The sequence below is a fragment of the Carassius auratus genome, chromosome 16 (assembly GCF_003368295.1).
Source record: "Carassius auratus strain Wakin chromosome 16, ASM336829v1, whole genome shotgun sequence".
Lineage (NCBI taxonomy): Eukaryota > Metazoa > Chordata > Actinopteri > Cypriniformes > Cyprinidae > Carassius > Carassius auratus.
The window spans coordinates 23,182,342-23,205,333 of record NC_039258.1 but is presented as its reverse complement, the minus strand read 5'-3'; the positions used below and the strand labels follow the sequence as shown (position 1 = coordinate 23,205,333).

At 40.1% G+C, this 22,992-nt stretch overlaps 1 protein-coding gene across 1 annotated transcript in view; it reads left to right on the top strand.

Annotated features, from left to right (window-relative positions):
* LOC113116579 (A disintegrin and metalloproteinase with thrombospondin motifs 16) overlaps window positions 1–22,992 on the top strand; it is a 108,111-nt gene that overhangs the window by 50,867 nt on the left and 34,252 nt on the right. Inside the window, exons 12-18 of the mRNA XM_026284820.1 lie at window positions 1,977–2,125; window positions 6,145–6,317; window positions 7,572–7,702; window positions 9,754–9,877; window positions 13,016–13,260; window positions 14,067–14,205; window positions 15,862–15,988. Of these exons, the coding sequence (XP_026140605.1) occupies window positions 1,977–2,125; window positions 6,145–6,317; window positions 7,572–7,702; window positions 9,754–9,877; window positions 13,016–13,260; window positions 14,067–14,205; window positions 15,862–15,988 (1,088 nt within the window). The remainder of the gene's footprint in view (window positions 1–1,976; window positions 2,126–6,144; window positions 6,318–7,571; window positions 7,703–9,753; window positions 9,878–13,015; window positions 13,261–14,066; window positions 14,206–15,861; window positions 15,989–22,992) is intronic.

Here is a 22,992-nt window from a genome sequence, read left to right as displayed (position 1 = left end):
TAATGCCTACGCCTGGTTGCCCACCGAGTCGTTTGTTTGTGCCAGAGGGGTTACGGTCCGACGTTATTTGATGGGGTCATTGCTCCAACGTGGCTTGTCATACAGGAGTGACTCGCACTAGTTTTCTAGTTAAGCAATGATTCTGGTGGCCTTTAATGGCTCGCGACATTCACAATTTTGTTTTGGCTTGCTCAGTCTGTGCCACTGGTAAGACATCTAACCGACCCCTAGACGGGCTGCTTCGACCTAGACATAGATCACGTCTTTCAGTTACATGGCCTCTCGATGGACATGGTCTCTGACAGGGGTTCCCAATTCGTATCCAAATTTTGGCAAGAATTTTGTAAATTACTGGAGGCCAAGGTCAGTCTGTCCTCGGGCTATCATCCCCAGAGTAATGTTCAGTCTGAGCGAGCCAATCAGGACATCGATAGAATGTTGCGATGTTTGGTTGCCAAGAATCCGTCATCCTGGAGCCAACAGCTTTCTATGGTGGAGTACGCCCACAATTTGTTGCCAGTGTCATCCACGGGCCTCTCGCCATTTAAGTGCAGTTTAGGTTACCAGCCACCAATGTTTCCGAGTCTGGAATCCGAAGTTGCGGTCCCCTCCACTCACGCTTTCGTCCAGAGGTGCCGCCGTACTTGGACTAGAGCCTGTGAGACTCTACTCCAAGCAGGGAGGCGCATGAACGCCAGGGCCGATCTCCACCGGTTGAAGCCTCCCGTTTACATCGTGGGTCAAAAAGTGTGACTTTCTACCAAGAATATTGCTCTCTGCTCTGTGTCTAACAAGTTAGCTCCCAAATTCATTGGCCGGTTTCCTGTCACCAAAATTATTATTTTGGTGGCAGTCCGACTCAAACTCCCTCCGGCATACAGGAGAATTCACACTGCCTTCCGTGTGTCCAAAATCAAGCATATGTTTTATTCTCACACTATTTCGAATGCCCCGGTAGGCGTATTCGTAGATGGGGAACCCACATATGTCGTAAACCGCATTCTGGACTCGAGACGGAGGGGATGCGGAATTTAGTACTTGGTGGACTGGGAGGGTTACGGTCCGGAGGAGAGAAGTTGGGTTCCTGCTAGGGACATTCTGGATCACTCCCTTATTGATGATTACAATCGACAGGTAAGGTTGTCTGGAAATGCCAAGAGGTCCTAGGGGGAGGGGTACTATGAATCGGCTGTCTCACACGGAGGTGTCTGCGTGTGTGTAATTATGTGGGTGTGGTTACTCGTTGTGTTGATTAGCGTCACCAGCTGTCGTTGATTCCACCTCCTTCATATGCCTGTAATTTCCCTCTCATGTTGTCAGATCATTGTGGTTGTTCTTTGGTGTGTGTCCTGTTCTCGTGCCTCACCAGCTCAGTTCTCCGTCTGGATTTCGTCAGTTCTTCGTGTCGTCTGGATTTCGTCAGTTCTTCGTGTTGTCTGGATGTTCCACGGTTCCTGGGTTCTCTACACGCTCTTCACCACACCACCACCGGATCTCGTCCCTGCTTCAACCACCACCTGAGTGTTTGTCCCCGATCTGTGTCTTTACTCTGACTTTCATTAATTAAACTTTGTTTACTTGCATCTTGCATCCTCCTGTTATTTCATCACCAAAATGTACTTAAGTATAGTAACGAAGTAAAGCTACTCCGTTACTGTCCACCACTGGTAGTAATAATAATAATAATAATAATAATAATACATCTTTCTAAATATGCTGCTTTAAACTAACTGAATGTGTTATATATATATATATAATGTGTTATGTGTTTGTTTTGTCATTTTGAAGATTTACATTCCTTATACAGTAAGATAAAGATCAGAAATTATGTTATTTAAGAAATTACATTTTATTATGTTCATACAGGTTAAGAGAATGATGAGAGAATTTTTATTTTTCGGTCTACTGTCCCTTTAAATGTAAAAAACATTATCGCTCTCCGACTGATGTGTGTGGGTTTCTGTGTGTTTTTGCAGTGGTGTCGTCGGGGTCAGTGTGTAAAGCAGGGTGATGAAGGTCCTAAGCAGGTTCATGGTCAGTGGTCACCCTGGTCTGGCTGGTCCAGCTGCTCGAGAAGCTGTGAAAGTGGAGTGACCTACAGAGAAAGACACTGCAGCAGCCCCAGGTACATATAGGCAATACAAATAAAATGAGAGCATCCTCTACACAACAATTTAAGTTGTTGACGTGAAAATCATGCATAACAGGATTTTAAACAAAACATTGCAATCATTTCTTTCAAAAAAGTAAAAAAAAATTATTTTGCTGCATATCCAAGAAAGGCTTAGATCATATATTAATCCTTTTTTGGATACAGAGCAAATGAAATGTTGAAAGTGTTGAGCTGTAATCTTTTGGAAATGAAATGAAAAAGTGTGCAGATTCATTTTTCTTCATTGAATTATTTCATGTTTTATCTTATTGCAGTGAATCACTACTATTCAAAAATTTGGAATCAGCAAGATTTGTTTTAAATGTTTAATTTAAACGTTTATTCATCAAGGGCACATTAAATTGATCAAAAGTGACAGCACAGATGTTTATGAAATTACAAACATTTTCTATTTGTAATAAATGCTGTTCTTTCGAAATTTCTATTCATCTGTGTATCCTAAAAAATAAAATGCATCACAGTTTGCACAAAAATATTGTGCAGCATAACTGTTTTCAACATCTTCTACGAATGAAGCAAGCGCTGGCAGGGATGCTGGAAGTATGGCACTGAGACACATATTCTCGTTCCTTTCAGGAACCATGGTTACATATGTAACCTGGAGACGTTCCTGTTCAGGAACTTGAGCTTCGTCGAAGCACTTTGGGAATGAGAATGCCCACGCCATCAGAATTTCAAAATCCCTGCCTGGCTCACATATCTAGACCATAAAATTTGACAAAGGTACTGGGCGTGGACCAACCCGCAGCGTCGCAGATGTCCTGCATGGACACACTTGCACACTTTCAATACCATGACTTAGGTGCCCTTGAGCAAGGCACTGAACCCCCAACTGCTCCCCGGGCGCCGCAGCATAAATGGCTGCCCACTGCTCCGGGTGTGTGCTCACAGTGTGTGTGTGTGTGTGTGTGTTCACTGCTCTGTGTGTGTGCACTTCGGATGGGTTAAATGCAGAGCACAAATTCTGAGTATGGGTTACCATACTTGGCTGAATGTCACTTCACTTTCACTTTTTTTGATAGAAAGGCCTTGGAGGCCACCATACCTTGGGTTGAGTGAGCCTTGAACCCCAAAGGCGTGGGGATATCAAAGGACTTGTAAGCAATGGATATGGCATCCACTATCATCCAGCTAAGTGTCCATTTAGTTGGTGGAAGACTTCTCTTAGGGGGACCATAGCAAACAAGCAATTGGTCCGCCCTCCTCCACAGGGCAGCTCTGTATCCAATGAAGGACAGAAAGCCTGGAGTACGACAGGCCATGGTGCATATGAGGGGACTTTAGGGATATACCCCCACTCGAGGGTATAGAAATACTTTGGCTAGGCTGGACACAAAGTCAAGATAGGAAGGTGCTACTGAGAGGGCCTGGAAATACCCAACTCTCTTTAGAGAAGGAAGGTAGTCTTGATAGTGTCCTTTATGTCAGATAGGGTCAACCACAAATGCCTCTCCGATGCCACCATAGCTGCCATGGACCGCCCAATTCGGTTGTTAAGTGATGACGCAAGAAGAGCTGTTTCTGGGTCCAAGCCTCAACTCGCTTCACTTGAGAATACGACTTCAGCAGCCGTTAATGAGCACTGTTTATTCTGTTAATAATTTAAGCTAAACGCTTTCAAACTTACGCTATACACTACAGTCTCCTTGCTCACAGCGTCCCAAACACAAATAATTTTTATATTAATTTTTTTATATTTAAATTATCATTCTCTGCCTATCTGGGACTTCGGTATGGAGTTAAAGGTTAAGACTATAACTTTTTCGCTAGTATTCTATCACATTGTGAGTTTATATTAGCACCTTTTGTTGTTTTCTCGTGGTAACTGATAGAGAGTTTGGACACGGAAGTGCTGCTACGTGACGTCAGACTAAACAAGCCAATAGCACGAGTGGTCTCCTTGGTGGTGCGAGAGCGAGATCAGCAGTTCTTTTAACTCTGTGATGTTATCAGAGTTAAGCTCCTCACCATCGTTTAGCTCCTTAAGCAGGTCTGCCTGCTACGCTTGGAAGTCAAGTCACCTTTATTTATATAATGCTTTTAACAACACAGATTGAATTTGAAAATTGAATTGAAGAAAATATTTGTATGTCAATAATGCAAAAAGGCAGTTCATCATTGAATTCAGTGATGTCATCATCCTGCTCAATTCAGTTTAAATCGTATCTGTGAAATCAAGTCAACGATATGCTAGAAATTAAGTGTAACACAGACATTGCGTGCAGATATGCACCGGCCTGACCTTCTGCTGCACACCCTTTGCCCACAGCGGCTTGGAGGGCAGTGCTGGAGCCTTTAAGGATGCTGCCGCGCCTGGGGACATATAGCTAATTACCGTCTGTTCAACCTGGTGCATCGTCCTGTAGCCACGCTCACTCAACCCTGCCACATTCCCATAATAATCAGACATAGGGATTAAGAGATGGGCTGAGAAATGCCTGGCCCATGACCTCGACACCTCAGTGTGGAGGTTGGGGAAAAAACACAGAAAGTGTTCATCCAGCTTGCTTCGCTGAGGCTCGGCATGTTTCTCGGCAGGCCAATCAATATTCAACTTGGCCACAGTGCGAGTAACCACCTTCAGTAGCTCTTCATTCTGTGGCAATTGAGGGGGCATCGACAATCTCCACGTCAACCCCCTTGGAGGAAGACAGGCAGAGCATCAAGCCCTACCAAGGAAGTAGCTGCAGCACAGGCTTCCAAACTCAGAGATAAGGCAGATCTGGTGGGTGAGGAAAGAGACTGGGACCCGCCCATATCCATTCCCTCCATCAGATCCAACTGCAAACCCCACGAATGCAGCCACCACTCCGCCTCGGCGGAATTGAGACCAGCACAGCGAGGAAGGCTGGTGAAGGCTTCCTCCTCGAAGTGATCTTTCCGGGAGCAAAGTGTACGCAGTGGAAGAAGCTGAACACTAAATAAGACTCACAAACACAGAGTTTCAGACTGACAAATACAAAGTGCTTAGCTAAATGACAGAAATCTGATGCTGGCTCCACCGCACATGCTTTAAGCTTCTTTGGTCTATGATGTCACCCGCCCATGACGTCTTGCCCTTCCATTGGACTGATTACACATGAGATTCAGAGCGTGGTCAATTAGAGGGCGTTCCCAAAGCACTTCGACACAGCTAGAGTTCTTGAAAGAGGAACAGCTATTTTAAACAATAATAATATTTGGCAATATTACTGTTTTTTTGCTGTATTTTTGATCAAATAAATGCAGAGTTGGTGAGGAAAAGAGACTTCTTTTAAAAAATATATAAATTTTAGGCTGATTGGCTGATTCAAATTTGTATTATTTATTTATTTATTTTAGAATAACAAACATATGGAGAGGTTTGAAACAAACAAACAGTTAGTGATTATTTTGGACTTGGTTTGAACCAATAATCTCTGTAAATTCCAGTCTGCTAAAGCAATCCCATCTATCTCACAAAACTCTTCAGAAGTACTGGTTTTGAATTTTGCTCTTTGCTCATGGAAACACATTTTCAGCCAATCGCCTGAGCCTTATGCCATGAAACTCTCTATAGAAAAAGGAAATCTAACGGAAATTGAGACATTGCGATAAATGTGATCCTGTGAAATACTGTAGTTTTTCTATACTTGATTTTTTCATTTCCCACAAGCAGGAATGTAAGAAAAACTGCTGCATGGAAAATTGCTGGCAATGTAAGAGAGGTTGATTCATGCTCTGATAATCATTCATCTTGTTCATCATAAGATGCTTTATGCACTGCTGCACTTTATATACAAACACTTTCCTGTGCAGAAATTCCATTTTAAGCGTCAAGAAAAGGGATTCCTTGTCAAAATAGAATGACATCTTAATTTCACTGGCAATGCATCTCATTACTACAACAAACATTACAGCCACTTGGCAACCATGAGTGATTGAATGAAGTTGCTGTAAATCAGGATGTGCCTTGTGATCAGTTTCTTTTCCTGTCTTTTCTTTTTTCTCAGGCCCATGTATGGTGGCAGGTTTTGCGAGGGCTTGTCTCGCTCTTATAAACTGTGTAACACTGCTGACTGTCCTCAAAACGCTGTGGACTTCAGAGCTACCCAGTGCACAGAGTTCAACAGCAAACCCTTCCGTGGATGGTACTACAAGTGGAAACCCTACACACGTGTGGACGGTTGGTATAAACGTGTTTCTACCAGTTGATGGGATGTTTCAAAAGAAATGAGTCAGTGAATTTGACAAAAATCTGGGTAAAAACGTTTATTGTATTATGTTTATAAAGTTAGACTGAAGTGAAGTATGTCCATCCTTCACATAATATTCACCCCCTTGAATTTTTCACATTTTGTTTCTGTTACTCTTAAATTCAACACATTTATGCACCATTTATTTATTAATTTTTACATTTTTCACCCCTCCACACAATGTCATTCGTTTCTATGCAGTCCTTTAGAAATGATTACAGTCATGCATCTTCGCGCAGGTATGACTGGAATCTCTATTCTTCAGCACAAAGTGTCTTGATGCCTTATGAATTAAATGAATAAAGTTTGATCAGGTTCTATCACAAATCTGATGTATAGCATAATATTTTATAGTTTTTACTATGTGCATTGGGTCATTGGATCTTCAAACTTAAAGCAGATCATTGGATGACGGAGTAAGTTCTCATGAAGTGTCTTTCTGTATTTGGCTTCATCCATGTTGGCATTAATTGAAACAAGCCTTTTAGTCCTCCTTAAAAACAATCCCAATGCATGATTCTGAAAGTTGCTGAATCCATATTCTTATTGCTTCTGGAACCACATTTCATATCAACAATTCAGATTTTAGAATTTTTGGTTGAGATTTTTAAAAAAAAAGAAAGAAAAAGAAAAAAAGCACTTAAGTTATAGAATGGAGATGGGGCTTCATCAACAGTCTTGTTGGTCAGTTTTCTTTGATTGTAAAGCGAGTTAATTAAGAGATTGAGCTGGGACAGAGTTTTTAGGTCTTCGAGGAAGATCCAGAGCTTTGACAGTCTTTCTATAACCATTTCAATCTGTTTTCCTCCTTGTAGCTTGATCTCAAAGTTCCTTGGGTTTCATTAGTTGTGAGACTCACTGAGTCAGTGAATTTTGGTGTGCTTCCAGACAATTGAACACAGATGGCTTTAAAAGCAACACAGTTGTACCTGGTTAACATATTTCGCGTGATTTCAGAGTTTATGTTCCTAGTGTGATTGAATAGTTTACACAAGATAGGCTATTCAAACCAATCATATAAGATAGATATATTATGTAAATACGCTTTAATTTAGGAATGCCACAAAGCAGAAATCAATGGGAGTGAAAACTTTTAAATTTACTTTCCACAGGTTATAATATGTGTGTTTTTAGGGAACTATGCCTGATATTCATTGTGTATATGTATGTGTGTGTTGTTCAAGATCAGGACGTATGTAAGCTCTACTGCTTCGCTGAAGGTTATGACTTCTTCTTCGCCCTCTCCAGTAAAGTCAAGGATGGGACACTCTGCAAACAGGACAGCTCTAATGTCTGCATTGATGGCATCTGTGAGGTAATGTACAATATTCACAATATTTTAGATACCAGTGTTGTTGAAAATTACTTTTAAATGTAATGCTTTACAAAATTATGTCGCTTCCTAAAAATGGTCCTAATTGCATTATTTAATTACTCTTTATGCAAAGCAGCCTAATGCGTTGTGCTTTTTATGTCTTTTGCATTACTCTTTCTCCTCTAACCTGGGTTTAACATAAAATGTTATATATTTGGCTAATGTACCTTCCACACCAAAAGTGAAATGAACAAGGCTGAGAAAAAAAAGTAATACAAAAAGCTCAAACAATCCTTTCAGCTTTGCTGTCCTTCTGAATTGCATGCAGAAAAGGGCAAAATAAAAAAAAAGAAGAAAGAAAGAAACACAAATGTTAAGTAGCATTTTTACAACATTAAAGAATCTAGTTATTAAAATGGAATTAAATGCATACAAAATGTTTGTGTTAACGTTTAATTTGTGCAGGTTTGCATACTATTCTGGGTTTGCATTTTACTGCTTTTATTAATTTTGAGGAATACTGAATCTGATTCATTTATTTATTTATTTTGTGTGCAGGTGAGACATTTAGTCTAGATAGAACTACAGATACATCATCTTTACAAAGAACACACGACTGCACTTTCTCCCAATTTCTCGCAACATGGAGACAAGAGAGCTGTCAGTCAATATATGGGAAACAAAGCTACTCAGATATTTACACGTAAATTAAAAAGTAATGTGTTACTTTTCTGTGACTCTGGAACACTGGTAGATACTGTCAGGATTCAGTCTAGTTACTCTAAAATAACTGATTAATGTGGTGTAAGTTACTTTCAGCTGAAAATGTCTTGAATGCAAAAAATTATTTACTTATGTGTGTTGTATTCTCTGTCCAGTGGTTTGTTGAGTTGTAATGCAAAGCTACATATTATAAAAGCATCATGCTGTTGGTTGTTTTATTTTCCTCTAGTAATGGACTACTGACAAAGTGTGTGTGTTATCATCAAAACCAGAGATTTTCAAGAGGATTCATCTGTAGTGAATTCTCCCAGTGATTGGTTTTATGTTTTCTTCTGCTGTGGAAATCCCTCCTGACAGGCAAAGCGATCAAATGCATTTCAACTCCGTTTGGTTCAGAGAACTATAGTAAAAAATAAAAGAACCTTTCAGAACACACATCAGTTTCATATTGCGAGTTTGGATGTTTGCTGCGAAAGAGCCAACTACTATTTAATTCTATTAAATTTGACTTCAGCTGCTGCGTTTCACTAACAACATGTTAAATCTGCTGTTAAATTAAACGAGAAATTATGTTAGCATGCAGAAGTGACAAATTGCAATGGACCAGAACAATTGTAGTTCAGTGGATTGAGTTTAAATAAGCAGTAATGATGAATCATTGGAATCATTTGTCATTTCATGTTTTAGATTATACTTGAGTCGATGACATAAGTAGTTTGCACTGAAAACATTACACAAAGAACATTTGTGCACACTGAACATGGACATGCTATTCAGCTGAGAGCATTTGATCTGTGTGTATTTGGACATGCATGTTGAAATTATTACCTTCTTGTGTTTCTTTCTCTAAGATCATCTTTGAAGTTTGGAGCATCTTGTACCTCTTTATTAACACAATGTGTTTACATGTAAGCTTGTGTAACAGTGGTGTGTGGTGGTCTTCTGAAACAAGGAGTCTAAATCCCCTGTCTGGTTTTTAGTCCTTGGTAAACTCTGAATGTTTAATAATGGTGGGCAGTCACAAAAACTGCTCAGATCATTACTTTAAGTTTGGTTTGATTTGGACATGACAGAAAATGCTGATATCTGAGCGGGTGAGCTGCTTTCTTTATAATTAACCCATTAAGTTCCACCATTTTGACTGATTAATGCCAATTTGCAGACATGGGCATTATCACACTGACAACATCACTGCACCATGGAGGCACTTCCTCGTCTTTCATGGCTTTTTGTCTAATTTTTCTGAACTTTTGTAACTGGGATATTGATTATGAACACTTTATTGCTGCTGCAGTGCTTGCTAAACGCTCCTGATTTGTGTTTTTCAGAGAGTGGGCTGTGACAGGGTACTGGGATCCAATGCCGTGCAGGATCTGTGTGGCATCTGCAAGGGCGACAACTCCACCTGCAAGATCTACAAAGGGCAGTACACCAAACAACATTACCTGAGCCGTATGTTTCTGTCTTTTTTCTATGAACACATGAACACTATTCTAATTAGAGCTGGGGAAAATAGCATGTTAATTTCTGCAATTATGTTTGCTGTTTTATTGTATTTTTGTTGAATTAAAAAAAAATGACACAACAAACCATTTTATATATTTGTACTGATTTGAATTGTACTGTAATGCTCAATCGCTATAATGTCATGGCAATGTATATTTTCCCATTACTTTATACATCAAATTAATTAAATCAATTTCAGATTCATTTAGTAATTTATTCAAGATTTTACACTTTTTATTTAGAGTTGGCTTAATATAATTTAAGTTGAAATAACTCGTAGAGTTAGTTTCATTATAATAAAAAATGTATAGCAGCAACTGAACCTTTTATGACTTTAACCTTGTTTATATATATATATATATATATATATATATATATATATATATATATATATATATATATATATATATATATACAGAATACTAATTTTACTCATTTAATAATAAATAAACATATATCCAAACAAATATTTTGAATTTAAATTATTTACTTAATTTAAATACTGTCGCTTGGTGGTTTCCAAATTAATGTGAAAATATATTTAAAAAAAAAACTGAAAATAAAATGGAAAATATTGTACATTTTAATGTTAAGTTATTTTGTGATTTAATTATTTAATTCAGTCTGATAAAAATCTTTCTCACATTTACATTTAAATTGAATCAATTAGCAGATGCTGTTATCCAAAGCGACTTACAAAGTAGAAGCAATCATAGCAAAGAGAGCAACAATATATGATGATTTATTAGCAAGGTTCGGGACGAGCACTATCAGATAATCAATCAGTCTAGCCCAGCTGGTGCTCGCCAGTGAATCAACTTAACAAGGACAACACGGGTATATTTATACAGCCAATTTACCACTCTTCCACAACATTTTTTTTTTTTTTTTTACCTACGATGAGGTACTAAGGATTTGTTTGTCTCCTCTGTCGTAACCTGCCGGCTCTAGGCTCACTCCTTTTCTGCCAGTCACTGCTGCTGATCACCAGGCTTCATCACAGGCTTCCAACTTCTTCCCCGACATCCTCGTATCACTCGGCCATGCCAATATATCATCCGATCGGAAAGTAGATAGTTTAAGCCTGAACCAAATGCTGATTTATTCAGATGAACCATTTTCACAGAGGGTAGATAAAGCAGATCTGTAAAATCTATTCTTCACCCCGCAAATTAGATAAGTTGGCCAATAGATCAATCAAAGCCCAGAACTCGCCTCACTCGTCACCACCATCATCACACAGGTGACCCGGCTCTCCTCGAAATCTGGGTCACAGCGGCAAGCCTCAAATGAGCCTGGGCCGTGCCCCAGTTCTCACCTGTGTTTACCTGTGTTTTAAATCACACATTGTACTCCGATAGACCGGTAAGATGAAAAAGATTAGTTTTTGAGAAAATACTGTACCTAAATAACCATTATAGGTGCAAACTAGTGGATGAACGACTTCTGATTTGAAGTTTCATGTGATGAAAGTGCATGTGCATACGCAATCAGCATGTGATGTACAAGTTACTGTCTGTAGCCTATGTGTGTGTGTTACAGTGCAGCAGCGCCTTAGATTAGAACAGCGGTTAACTTGCATGTACAATAAACCGTTTGGAATTCTCCCGTTAAACTTCGAGTAACTTCGAACGGTTATATGGACAGTGCACCATCCACTGTCCATGCCTTTCAATTACTGTAATACAGAAACCACTCAAAAACTGCACTTTCAAGGTGACCTGATGGAGAAAGTACGTGATCTCGAAAGTCTGTAGTAGTCTGTAGTCACTGCTCATCAATGGTGGTGTTTGTGACCGTCAGATGTAGACCTTTTTATTTACAACGAAAATTCACAACAGTGTTCATAGTTGCCATGTATATTCCTCCTAGTGCGAGCACTAAAGCTCACAAGATACTCAGTGAGCTATATGGTGTTATTAGCGTACTGCAGAATGCATACCTTGATGGACTGTTTATTGTCATGGGAGATTTCAATCATGTGAATCTCAAGACAGTTCTCCCAAAATTCCATCAGTATGTAGACTTTGCAACGAGAGGAGCAAACATGCTGGATCTTGTTTACACAAACATTCCCAATGCATACCGGACGGAGCCCCGCTACCACCTCAGCTACTCAGATCACATCTCTCTCTGATCCCAGCATACAGCGTAACGCGACTCTGCCTTCAGAACAGGTCAAACATACAAAGCTGTTCTAAGTCAGGTGAAGTCCGAACTGTCCCTCTCATCAGAGAGGCAAAATGTGCACATGCACAGAGAATCCACACTCACTTCAGTGACAGTGGAGACACACAGCGCATGTGGCAGGGCACCCAGGCCATCACAAACTACAAGCAAACACCACCTGCCATTGACATTGATGCCTCCCTCCTAGATGCTTTGAACCATTTATACTCACCCTTTGAAGCACAGAACAACAACGCGCTGAGGAAGATCACCACCCCTCCCAATGACCAAGTACTGTGTCTCTCCATGGATGATGTGAGGAAAACTCTGCGCGGAGTGAACCCATGAAGGCTACGGGTCCAGACAATATTCCCGGCAGAGTACTCGGTGGATGCACAGACCAGCTAGCAGATATTTACACATCTCCATGAGCAACACCATTGTCCCTACGTGTCTCAAGACCGCCACCATCATCCCTGTGCCTAAGAAGTCTTGGTGTCCTGCTTCAATGACCACCGGCCCATCGCACTCACACCCATCATCATGAAGTGCTTTGAGAAGCTGGTCATGAGGCACATCAAGTCTCTGCTGCCCCCCACACTGGACCCCCTTCAGTTTGCATACCACCCCAAATGCTTTACTGATGACGCCATCCCCACCTCAGTCCATCTGGCTCTCACCCACCTAGAAAATAAAGACTTGTTTTACTGTATTCTAATTGTAGCTGGAATGTTTGTAAAGCTACTCTGACTATGATAAACTTTATGTATCACCGATATTTAAACTTTATAAGTCACTCCTAAGGAACTTACCTGTGAAATAATAGTTTATGTAATCCAGGAAATAGCAATTAATAAAATATGAATTACATTTATTTTCAAAAATCTAATTTGTATGATTTCTGGCCGTGTGTAGAGTATTACCGTGTGGTGACCATACCAGCTGGAGCACGCAGCATTCGTGTGATGGAGCTCAACTCCTCCAGCTCTTATCTGGCCCTGAGGAATCTGCAGAGGAAGTATTACCTGAATGGACGCTGGACAGTGGACTGGCCTGGACGACACTCTATCGCTGGGGCTGTGTTTGACTACAAGAGAACCTACAATCATCCTGAGAGCCTCGTTTCCATTGGACCCACCAATGAGACACTGGTGGTTGAGGTAGTAGTTGCCTGTAACTTCTGATCTTCCATAATTGCATAACTGGCCAATTACAATAAATAAATAAAAAACACTTAAAAAAAAATACCACTTATTTTTCTATTTATTAACTTTTACTGTGTACTTTAATAAGGCATATGGGCTCTGCTTTATTGGCTCTGTCTAATGAGAGCGCTGGCTGGAAATGCACTCACCCTCAGGTCATCCAAGATGTAGAGGAATTTGTTTATTCATCAGATTTGGAGTAATGTGTCATTCTATCACTTGCTCTGGATGCTTTGCAGTGAATGGGTGCCTTCAAATGAGAGTCCAAACAGCTGATAAAACATCACCATAATACATACGTAAATCACACCATTCCAGTCCATCAGTTAACATATGGAGAAGACAAAAGAAACAAATCCAGCATTAAGTTGTTTTAAAGGGGTCATGACATGAGAAACCAAATTTGGCTTTTGCTTGCTTTTGGCTGAAATACGAGTCCATAATAATGGTTCCTCCAATGTAAAAGTGGTCTGGTCTGAAACAGGAGCGAAATCTGCACAGATCAAGCACTGTTTACAAGCCAAAAAAAGTTTAAAACATATTAGAAGTCATTACGTGGTTGTTAAAGTTGCTAAATTCAAACTTGAAAATGTTATAAAAACTTATGAAAGAAAGTTCGGGGACGCAGCATGTGGGCAGAGCTCTGTCGTAACACAGCGTCAGTGTACTCGTTGTCCTCAAGAAGAATTAAAGAAGAATGGTTTTGTGATTTCCTGTGTGGTTGATGGTTCATTAGGTCTTGTGTGTTTGTCCTTGCACAGGTTCTCATGCAGGGCTGGAATCCAGGTTTTCATTGGGAATACACACTGACCAAAGACCATACGGAGAGACGCAACCAGCCCAAACACAACTACACATGGGCCATCGTTCGCTCGCAGTGCTCAGTCAGCTGTGCAGGAGGTACTGATCAGTCTGAAACACATCCTGCTGCGATTAGAGGAACATGGCAGATGTAGTGAAGTCACATGTTAAAACATTAACATTTTAACTAAGTCAGTCTGCTACAGATCTTCTGGCAGTCTGTGATTCTGGTCCAGTTAAATTATGCCCTGTTGACTGCAATACACATATATTCTTGTGCTGATTAAATTCACGGATGTTCGTAATAAAATGCATATATGCAGAAAATAAACCTGAATCAAAATTTTAGTTTTAGTGACTTTGGCAGATACTTTTATCCAAAGCAACTTGCATTGCCTTCAACGTATTGCATTTAATCAGTGCATGCATTCCATGGAAATCAAACCCATGTGCATCACTACTATTTTTTTATTTATATTCACTGAAAATCTAGACATCCATCCTAGCTCATTCATGAGAGTTTACGAAAGAAGCAGTGATATCAGATTTGTCAACAAATCCTTCTTTGGAATCAGAACTTTAAAATGAATCATCTGATCCAGTTCACAAAATCAGTCTGAATGATTTATTACAGTTTTTCTCGATTTCTAACACACAATTAATGTAACAATTCACCACTTTCTCACAACTATAAATACAATCTCAAAACTACAAACCAACTTTTGCAAAATTTAAACTTCCAGGTCAAAGGCAAACATTTTAGTCAAAAACACATTCTCTCATCTGAATTACTGCAATGCACTGTAATTGTAATGTGCAAGTAGTTTAAAAACCCTGTAGAGCTTGCAGGCTAGCCTTTCTTATGATATAATATAATGCTTATATTTCATTAGCAACAATAGACCTTTGACCTCGTCCCTTTCATTTTTCTTTTCTCCTTCTTATTCCTCTTTGTACCACACTGCCAGGATTCATTTTCCAAAACTCATAACCAGCTGTGCTCCTGTTCATATTATCCTAAGATTCTGATCTGTGTGTCATCAGTTTTGCTACTTAATATTCACACATGGGTAAATGTGTGCTATTTGTGTTCATTTTGTGATACTTGAGGTTTTGTGTTTGTGTTTTCTGAATGAGAACATGGTTAAACCTGTGCAAAATTATGCTGTTCTTGTTCTTTTGCAGAAAACACTAAGCAAATTGGAGCATGTGTGAAAACAGATGAAATGTGTTAAAAGTTTTGATAAATGTGTCTTTTTGTTTCGAGAACTGTATAAATGGTTAGGAAAATGGTGCCAAATGAAACCGTTACAGTGTGTTAGCAAACAAGAAAAACTGTAATTCTTAAAAAAAGTGTATTTTTCCATAAGTGCATGCATGATTTTGTAAAACCTGTTGCATTGTTTCATTAATTGCGAATCAATGCACATGCATCCAAAATCAATCTAAATGATCTGAGTGAAACTCAACAGCGTTATGTGTTTCTCAAGTGTATCTGCTGGTCTGTGCAGCTGTAACTCTATAGCTGAGCCTCAGGTGAGTCAGTAAGGTCTGTTCCCATCAGTAGAGCTGACTCCTCTTTCACACCAGACCTGACATCAGTGCTCTGTGATGGTGTGTAGAGAGCCTGAGGCGAGGCCAGCTGTTAGGAGGTCAGAGGTCAAACTTCCTACAGGCGACCTCTGGAAAACTGCTTCTTCAGCTCAAATACCTTGAACTTTCTTTTTTTATATGTTGTTTGTGTTTTCTCCTCAGGTCAGATGGTCAATAAATCAGTATGCTACAAGGATCTGAGGGTTCAGGTGAACACGTCTTACTGTACCTCACGATCTCGGCCATCCACCGGTGTGATGTCCTGTAACACACAGCCCTGTCCCGCAAGGTAACATCTTCACTGACCTCCTCTCATCTGTTCAAACACTGAGAGAAACGTGTCTAGAGAAAGAAACGTCTCAGGTTACACATGTAACCATGGTTCCCTGAGAATAGGGAATGAGACGCTGTGTCCCCTAGAGGGCACTATGGGAACGATGTCTGCGTGGCCGGTGTCTGAAGCATGAATGAAATAATGACAATGAACTTGACATTGGTAGGCGGAAGTCTATGACGTAAGCAAATAAGTGACTGCGGTTATAAAAGGGTACCTGCAGAACACATCATCCTCTTTTTTTGTCTGAGGAGACACAGGCATGATACCAAAGAATGGCGCAGAGATACAGTGTCTCGTTCCCAATTCTCAGGGAACCATGGTTACATGGGTAACCTGAGACGTTCCCTATCGAAAGGGAACTCTACGCTGCATCCTCTAGAGGGCGCTATGGGAACTGTACACCAACACCGCCATGCTGAGGGATAGTGCCCAAGTAACTGTTTCTCCAAGTCATGACTTGAGGAACAGCATCCCTTCTAGCGAACTGCTAGGCTATACTACAGACTCCAGGTCCAATCACCATAGACTACCTTACCCGCCAGAGTCTGGAGTTCTAAGAGTAGAGGTCTCAGGTCTAATGAGAGGAGACCTAGCTACATTCAACGCCAGAGGCAGGTAGTGAGGCTCAAATAAAAAGAGCCTACTACTCGCATTACTGCCTAAGCGGAGCTCTGGGGAGTGGAGGCTTCAGCAAGAAGACTCTCTAAACCGAGAGGAAACCTACCTACTCAACCCGGTTAGGGGAGCTCTTAAGAATGGAGGTCTCAGCATAACGACTCTCTAAAGCGAGATGAGACCTGGCTACCAGTGATGCGCGGGTTGATCCAAAATGAGCGGGTGCCTGTGGTCACCCACGGTTACGTATTTTTAATGATATTCGGGTCGCGGTTGGTCAGGTCGTTTGAAATAATGATGCCAATTAAAACTTTGTAATTTATATAGTAGCCTAATAAACAGAATTTTGAAATAAATAGGCCTACACTTTATTGGCTGAATAACTGGTGCAAATAGAATGACCAACTGTCCCACTTTACGTTGTACTCTACAGCAGTTTTACCCTTTGTCCCGCCTCACGCTAACTGAGCATCTGTCCCGCGTTTTTTCAGTCTGAGTTTTTAGTACTTCAAATCAGGGATATAATGGTTAACTAAAACTAAAATAATTTAAAAGGTGTGTTACTTGATGTAACTAAAATGAAGGGAAGGGGGAAAAATAATTTTATATACTGTGTATATATATATATGTATAAGTATATATGTTTGTCAGGGATGCGCGGGTCAATGTATAAACAACCCGCACCCGACCGATGTTTTCAACTAACCTGCCCGCAACTCAAAATATTGTACCCGACCCGCTTCCTGACCCGCATTTTTTAAAAGTACTAAATGCTTCGCCCCTTTATATTAATTTAATTACTTAAATAGGCTATAGCCTACAGGATAATACACGTTATGACCACGCACATAAAGCTTGCCACAAAGTAATGATTATGAATATGTCTAAATTACCAAAGAGACATTTGATTGTTTAGTAATAAACTGGTCTATTCTGTGTCGCTGCTAAGATGAAGTTGACGATGTGGACTCCCCATGAACGCCAGAGAGAAATGCACATTTCATATGGATTACATAATCAGAGAGTAGCCTATTTATTTTGGTTTGAATGTTTTTGTTTAAAAGTAGACATTTTAAGCTTTCTGTAATATATTGCCTATATTTCTTTTTAAACCCACAGACTAAAATATTAATACAATACCTGACTCAAAATATCACCCAAAGTTTCTACCACTTTTTTCTTAGCTATTTCAGAATCTGGAAAAATGACTGGGGCTAACTCGTTACAATGTGTGTGATTTACGGCATTATAAATGCTCGTCATTTCTGCTGCCCAAACTTTGTCAACCTGTGGATCATTTAGTTTATTGAAAAACTATTGCACTGATTAGCATGTTTATTGGTGCTTTTTTTCTGTGGTAAGTTACTCACATGCACCATGTTGCTTCACGTTGTATACTCCACCATGTCCCATAGAAAAACTGCTTTTGCATAAAATGCAAAAAGCTCTCTCTGCTTCACCATCTACAGGTCTTAACCAAGACTATGTTGCGGTCCATTCACTATTAAAAGTGCATCTTCTCTTTTTCGTGCCCACACTGGCCATTGCTGCTTAACCTGACCGATCAGCGCGCTTGAGATTGTTCAAGTATAGGTCTTGAGGAGGCGTTCACGCACCAGTCAACAGTTTGATTGACGTACAGCCTATCGACTAACGCTTTTATCATTCTCCTCTGAACTACTGGACATAAGTTTACAGTACGCCAATGGACGTATCTGTGTATTTATTAGGCAGGGTCAAATGAAAATGCGGGACAGATGCTCAGTTTGCGTAAGGCGGGACAAAGGGTAAAATTGCTGTACAGTAAAACGTAAAGCGGGACAGTTGGTCACTCTATTCGCGCCAGTTATTCAGCCAATAAAGTGTAGGCCTATTTATTTCAAAATTGACCGACCGCGACCCGAATATCATTAAAAAATATTTTTGGATGACTCGTAACCGTGGGTGACCATAGGCACCTGCTAATTTTTGGATCAACCCGCGCATCACTGATGTGTGTGTGTGTGTGTGTGTGTGTGTGTAGATTTTATTAACTGTTTAGGATCCACATACTGTGAATGCTTGTGTTATTTTACTCAACAAATACCTTTAACTACGGTGGCCAAGAAGGCTCAACTCGCTGCAAATGAAAAAACACCTGCAAATTACCTTCAAATAAGAAAATATCTTCATCAATTTGACAACACACGCTAAGAAACACGGCGCAAATAGGCACAGATCTCCTTAATGTGTTCAAGCAGTTAGTTTACCCAAAAATGAAAAAAAGGCTGTGTCTCACTCACCCCAGAGGCATCCTAGGTGTATATTGTGGCGAGTGGGGCGAGGCCGAGAGGCGTGGGAACGAGGAGTGAGGCCAGGTGTAGTGATTGGAGATGAGCTACACCTGCGCCCCACCGCCGGTCTTGAGTCCCACGTAGGAGATGGAAGGATATAAACTCATCGGTAAGAAGTTCATATCATTACAGTGGTGCGCACAAATAAAAGCCAAAACATAAAATAATGTCCCAGGCCTGGTCCTCTCTCGTCCTTCACGGTCGTCACTCCAGTTTTATATCCTTCCATCTCCTACGTGGGACTCAAGACCGGCGGTGGGGCGCAGGTGTAGCTCATCTCCAATCACTACACCTGGCCTCACTCCTCGTTCCCACGCCTCTCGGCCTCGCCCCACTCGCCACATATATGAATTTCTTCTTTCAGACTAATCCAGTCGGAGTTATACAAAAAAACTGTCTTTGATCTTTCAAGTTGTTTCATTGCAATCAGCGGATGTTGCAGTCAGTGTTTAGGTTATTTAATTACAGTTACTTATGAAGTACTTGCGTAACATACAGTAAATAATTTCAATAGTTCTAAAATCAACATTGAATTTGAAATCTAAATAATAATAAAAATGAATGCAGCGTCTTTAAAGGGGGGGTGAAATGCTATTTCATGCATACTGAGTTTTTTACACTGTTAAAGAGTTGGATTCCCATGCTAAACATGGACAAAGTTTAAAAAATTAAGTTGTACGTTTGAAGGAGTATTTTTGTTCCCAAAATACTCCTTCCGGTTTGTCACAAGTTTCAGAAAGTTTTTTTTTTAGTATGGCTCTGTGTGACGTTAGATGGAGTGGAATTTCCTTATATGGGTCCTAAGGGCACTTCTGCAGGAAGAGTGCACGCTCCCGTATAGCAGAGCACTGAGAGCACAACAGACTTCACTGATCAGAGCGAGAGCGTCGCCAAATGTCACAAAAGGAGTGTGTTTTTGGTTGCCAGGGCAAGACAACCCTGCACAGATTACCAAAGAAAAAAACAGCATTAAGGGACCAGTGGATGGAGTTTATTTTTACAGAGCATCAACGGAGTTGTGCAAGTGTTTGTGTTTGTTCCCTGCATTTCGAAGATGCTTGTTTTACAAACAAGGCCAGTTTGACGACAGATTTGCATATTGTTTATTTCTTAAGGATGATGCAATCCCAACGAAAAAGGGTCACAATCGTGTGTTGGAACCGCAGGCGGTGAATAAAACTGCTTCAAATATCTCTGCCTCCTTGTTAGTGCGTCCGCCGTTTTATTCTCATGCTAGTTACCACATGGTAATGATTGGTTGCAGGGATTTTACACAAGGCACAGATATTGTCTGATCTCGTTTCACTGCAGCAGCAGATCTCTGTGTGCATGCGTGTGCGTGCGTGTGTGTGTGTGTGTGGTTTTAAACCTCACTGCTCATGTTTTCTCGTGTCCATCATCAGATGTTTTAGAAGTGTCTAAAACACTAGATGCTTGCTCACAAGGCCCAGTTTGACATGGATTTGCGTATCGTTTATTTCTTAAGGATGATGCAATCCCAACGAAAAAGGGTCACGATTGTGTTTTGGAACCGCAGGCGGTGAGTAAAACTGCTTAAAATATCTCTGCCTCCTTGTTAGTGCGTCCCCTCCCATCGGAGACCCGGGTTCGAGCCCCGCTCGGAGCGAGTCGTTGCTGCTGCTGCTCTCGTTCAGTTTCAGCCTCTGGATCTGATTCTGGAACATAAATATACGCTGAATCTGACTGTTAGCCATGGTTTGTTTGGGATGTTTTTTTCCTCACGGTAATGTCACAGCTTCCAAACGCTCTCAACGCAAAAGCCTACTGGCGCTCGTGATTCTTTAGCTCCGCCCACACGTCACGCCGCCAGCCGGTCGTGTTTTCCGGGAAAAATCGGTACAGACTATCTTTCTCTTATAAATATAATAAAACTAAAGACTTTTTGGATTTATGAAGGATGCAGTACTACTCTATAGGTACTCAAGATTAACAGGAGACTGAGTGAAAATGAGCATTTCACCCCCACTTTAACCTTTGAAGCACCTGCGCATTCACTTTCCATTTTTCCTAATTCACAGAGAAACCTTAAATAAGATGAACCTTAATCAAATCTAAAAAGGCCCTACTTTTATTTGTGTACACTGACAATAACAACAAAACATTTTGCTTTTGCAAAATAAACAAAACAAACAGGGTTCACTTTCTGCCATGTAGGTCTCTGTGAGCAACTTTCTACATGTCACAAACTCAGCGAATATTTGACACACATACATGAGAAATATGTCTATAGAAAGCTTGTGTCTACTTTTAAATTAACAAATTCAAACGAAAATGAATATTATCTGATTATGTAAACCGTATGAAACTAAAGTGAGGCACAGGCTTTTCCGTATCTGACCTCATTATTTGCAGACACTTGTATGCAATACCCTCATCTAGATGAAATAATATATATATATATATATATATATATATATATATATATATATATATATATATATATATATATATATATATATATATATATATATATATATATAAACAAATAATAATAATAAATATTTCATCAAATTTTCCTTGTTTTTGAAAGAAGTCCTGCTATGAGGAATTTGCCTCAGAAGAGGAGTGTGATCTGACATGGCTTTATTCAGCAGAGAAGATCATTTATGTAATTTATTCTTACCTACATTAGTTAACGTGTTATTTTCTACATAAACCTGTTCGGATTATACTAGTTGGACTTAAATAAAAAATACAGTTGTTTAAAAGCTAAAAGGCTAAACTATTCTATGTTTGACTCAAACTGAAAGAATAAAGTTTAATTTCTATTAAGGTTTATAGGGATTTTAAGATGTAGCCTAATAAACGGTTACTTACTAATTAATTAAATTACTAATTAATTAGTAATTTAAACACAATATTGATGATGTAATTAGTAATAGTTATTAATTACTTTTTTAAAGTAACTTACCCAACACTAATTGTAGTGCTTCAGTCCAAATGAAGTGAAATAAAAAGGGCCCCATCCATAACTGGGGGGGGTGAACAAAGGCCTCCTGTAGTGAATCAATGCATTTTTTTTAAGATTTTTTTTTTTAAAACTAATAATAACTTTAATGTAGCTTGCGCTCACTGTTGTAAATGGAAGCAGTTCCGGGGGAATTATGTATGAGGTCATTTTTGTTTATGCAAAGTTTTATTCTCATGCTAGTTACCACATGGTAATGATTGGTTGCAGGGATTTGACACAAGGCACAGATATTGTCTGATCTCGTGTCACTGCAGCAGCAGATCTCTGTGTGTGTGTGTGTGTGTGTGTGGTTTTAAACCTCACTGCTCATGTTTTCTCGTGTCCATCATCAGATGTTTTAAAAGTGTCTCCATGGCAGCATCATGCAGAGCATGTTTTGTCTCGATTGTCAAGCCTAGTGCAGCTAGACTCCAGGGCAGAGTAATTACCAACAATGTCCAATGGCTTGGAAAGGTAGACACAGAATGACGCTCACATCTGCTCTGCCAGCATCTCAGTTCACAGAGCAGGTTTTGTGCTTCCCTGAGGTCCAGCACAGAGCCGTCTTCACAGCTGACAGACAGACTCCTCATGTCTCTGAGAGCTGCTCTGAAAGCATTAAAGTGTCTGAAGCTCCTGTAAACCTGCCTGATGCTCCGCTGATTGCTTCCCAAGTGTAGCAGTGTTTTCTTTGGCAGTGAGATCCAGCTCTTTCTCCCCTGTTTGCTACACTCGCTCAGTTTCTCCATATCTCACATATCTTGAGTGTAAGAGGCAGATCACGCACTATAACCCTGCTGAGCATCTGCATCTGTGCCGTCATTAACACACTAAACACACAGCTGCTCGTACTGATGGGAAAACACTGCACTGCTGCTGCCTCTCCCGTTTGCCATATCCACTTAAAGACCTGAGCATCTCTTAACAATAGTAATAATAATCATAATTACCATAATAATATATTTTTAGGACCCCAGCCCAAATGGTGCAAGGACACTATAGGAATTGTTCAGTTTCTTCTTCTCCAAAATGAATCA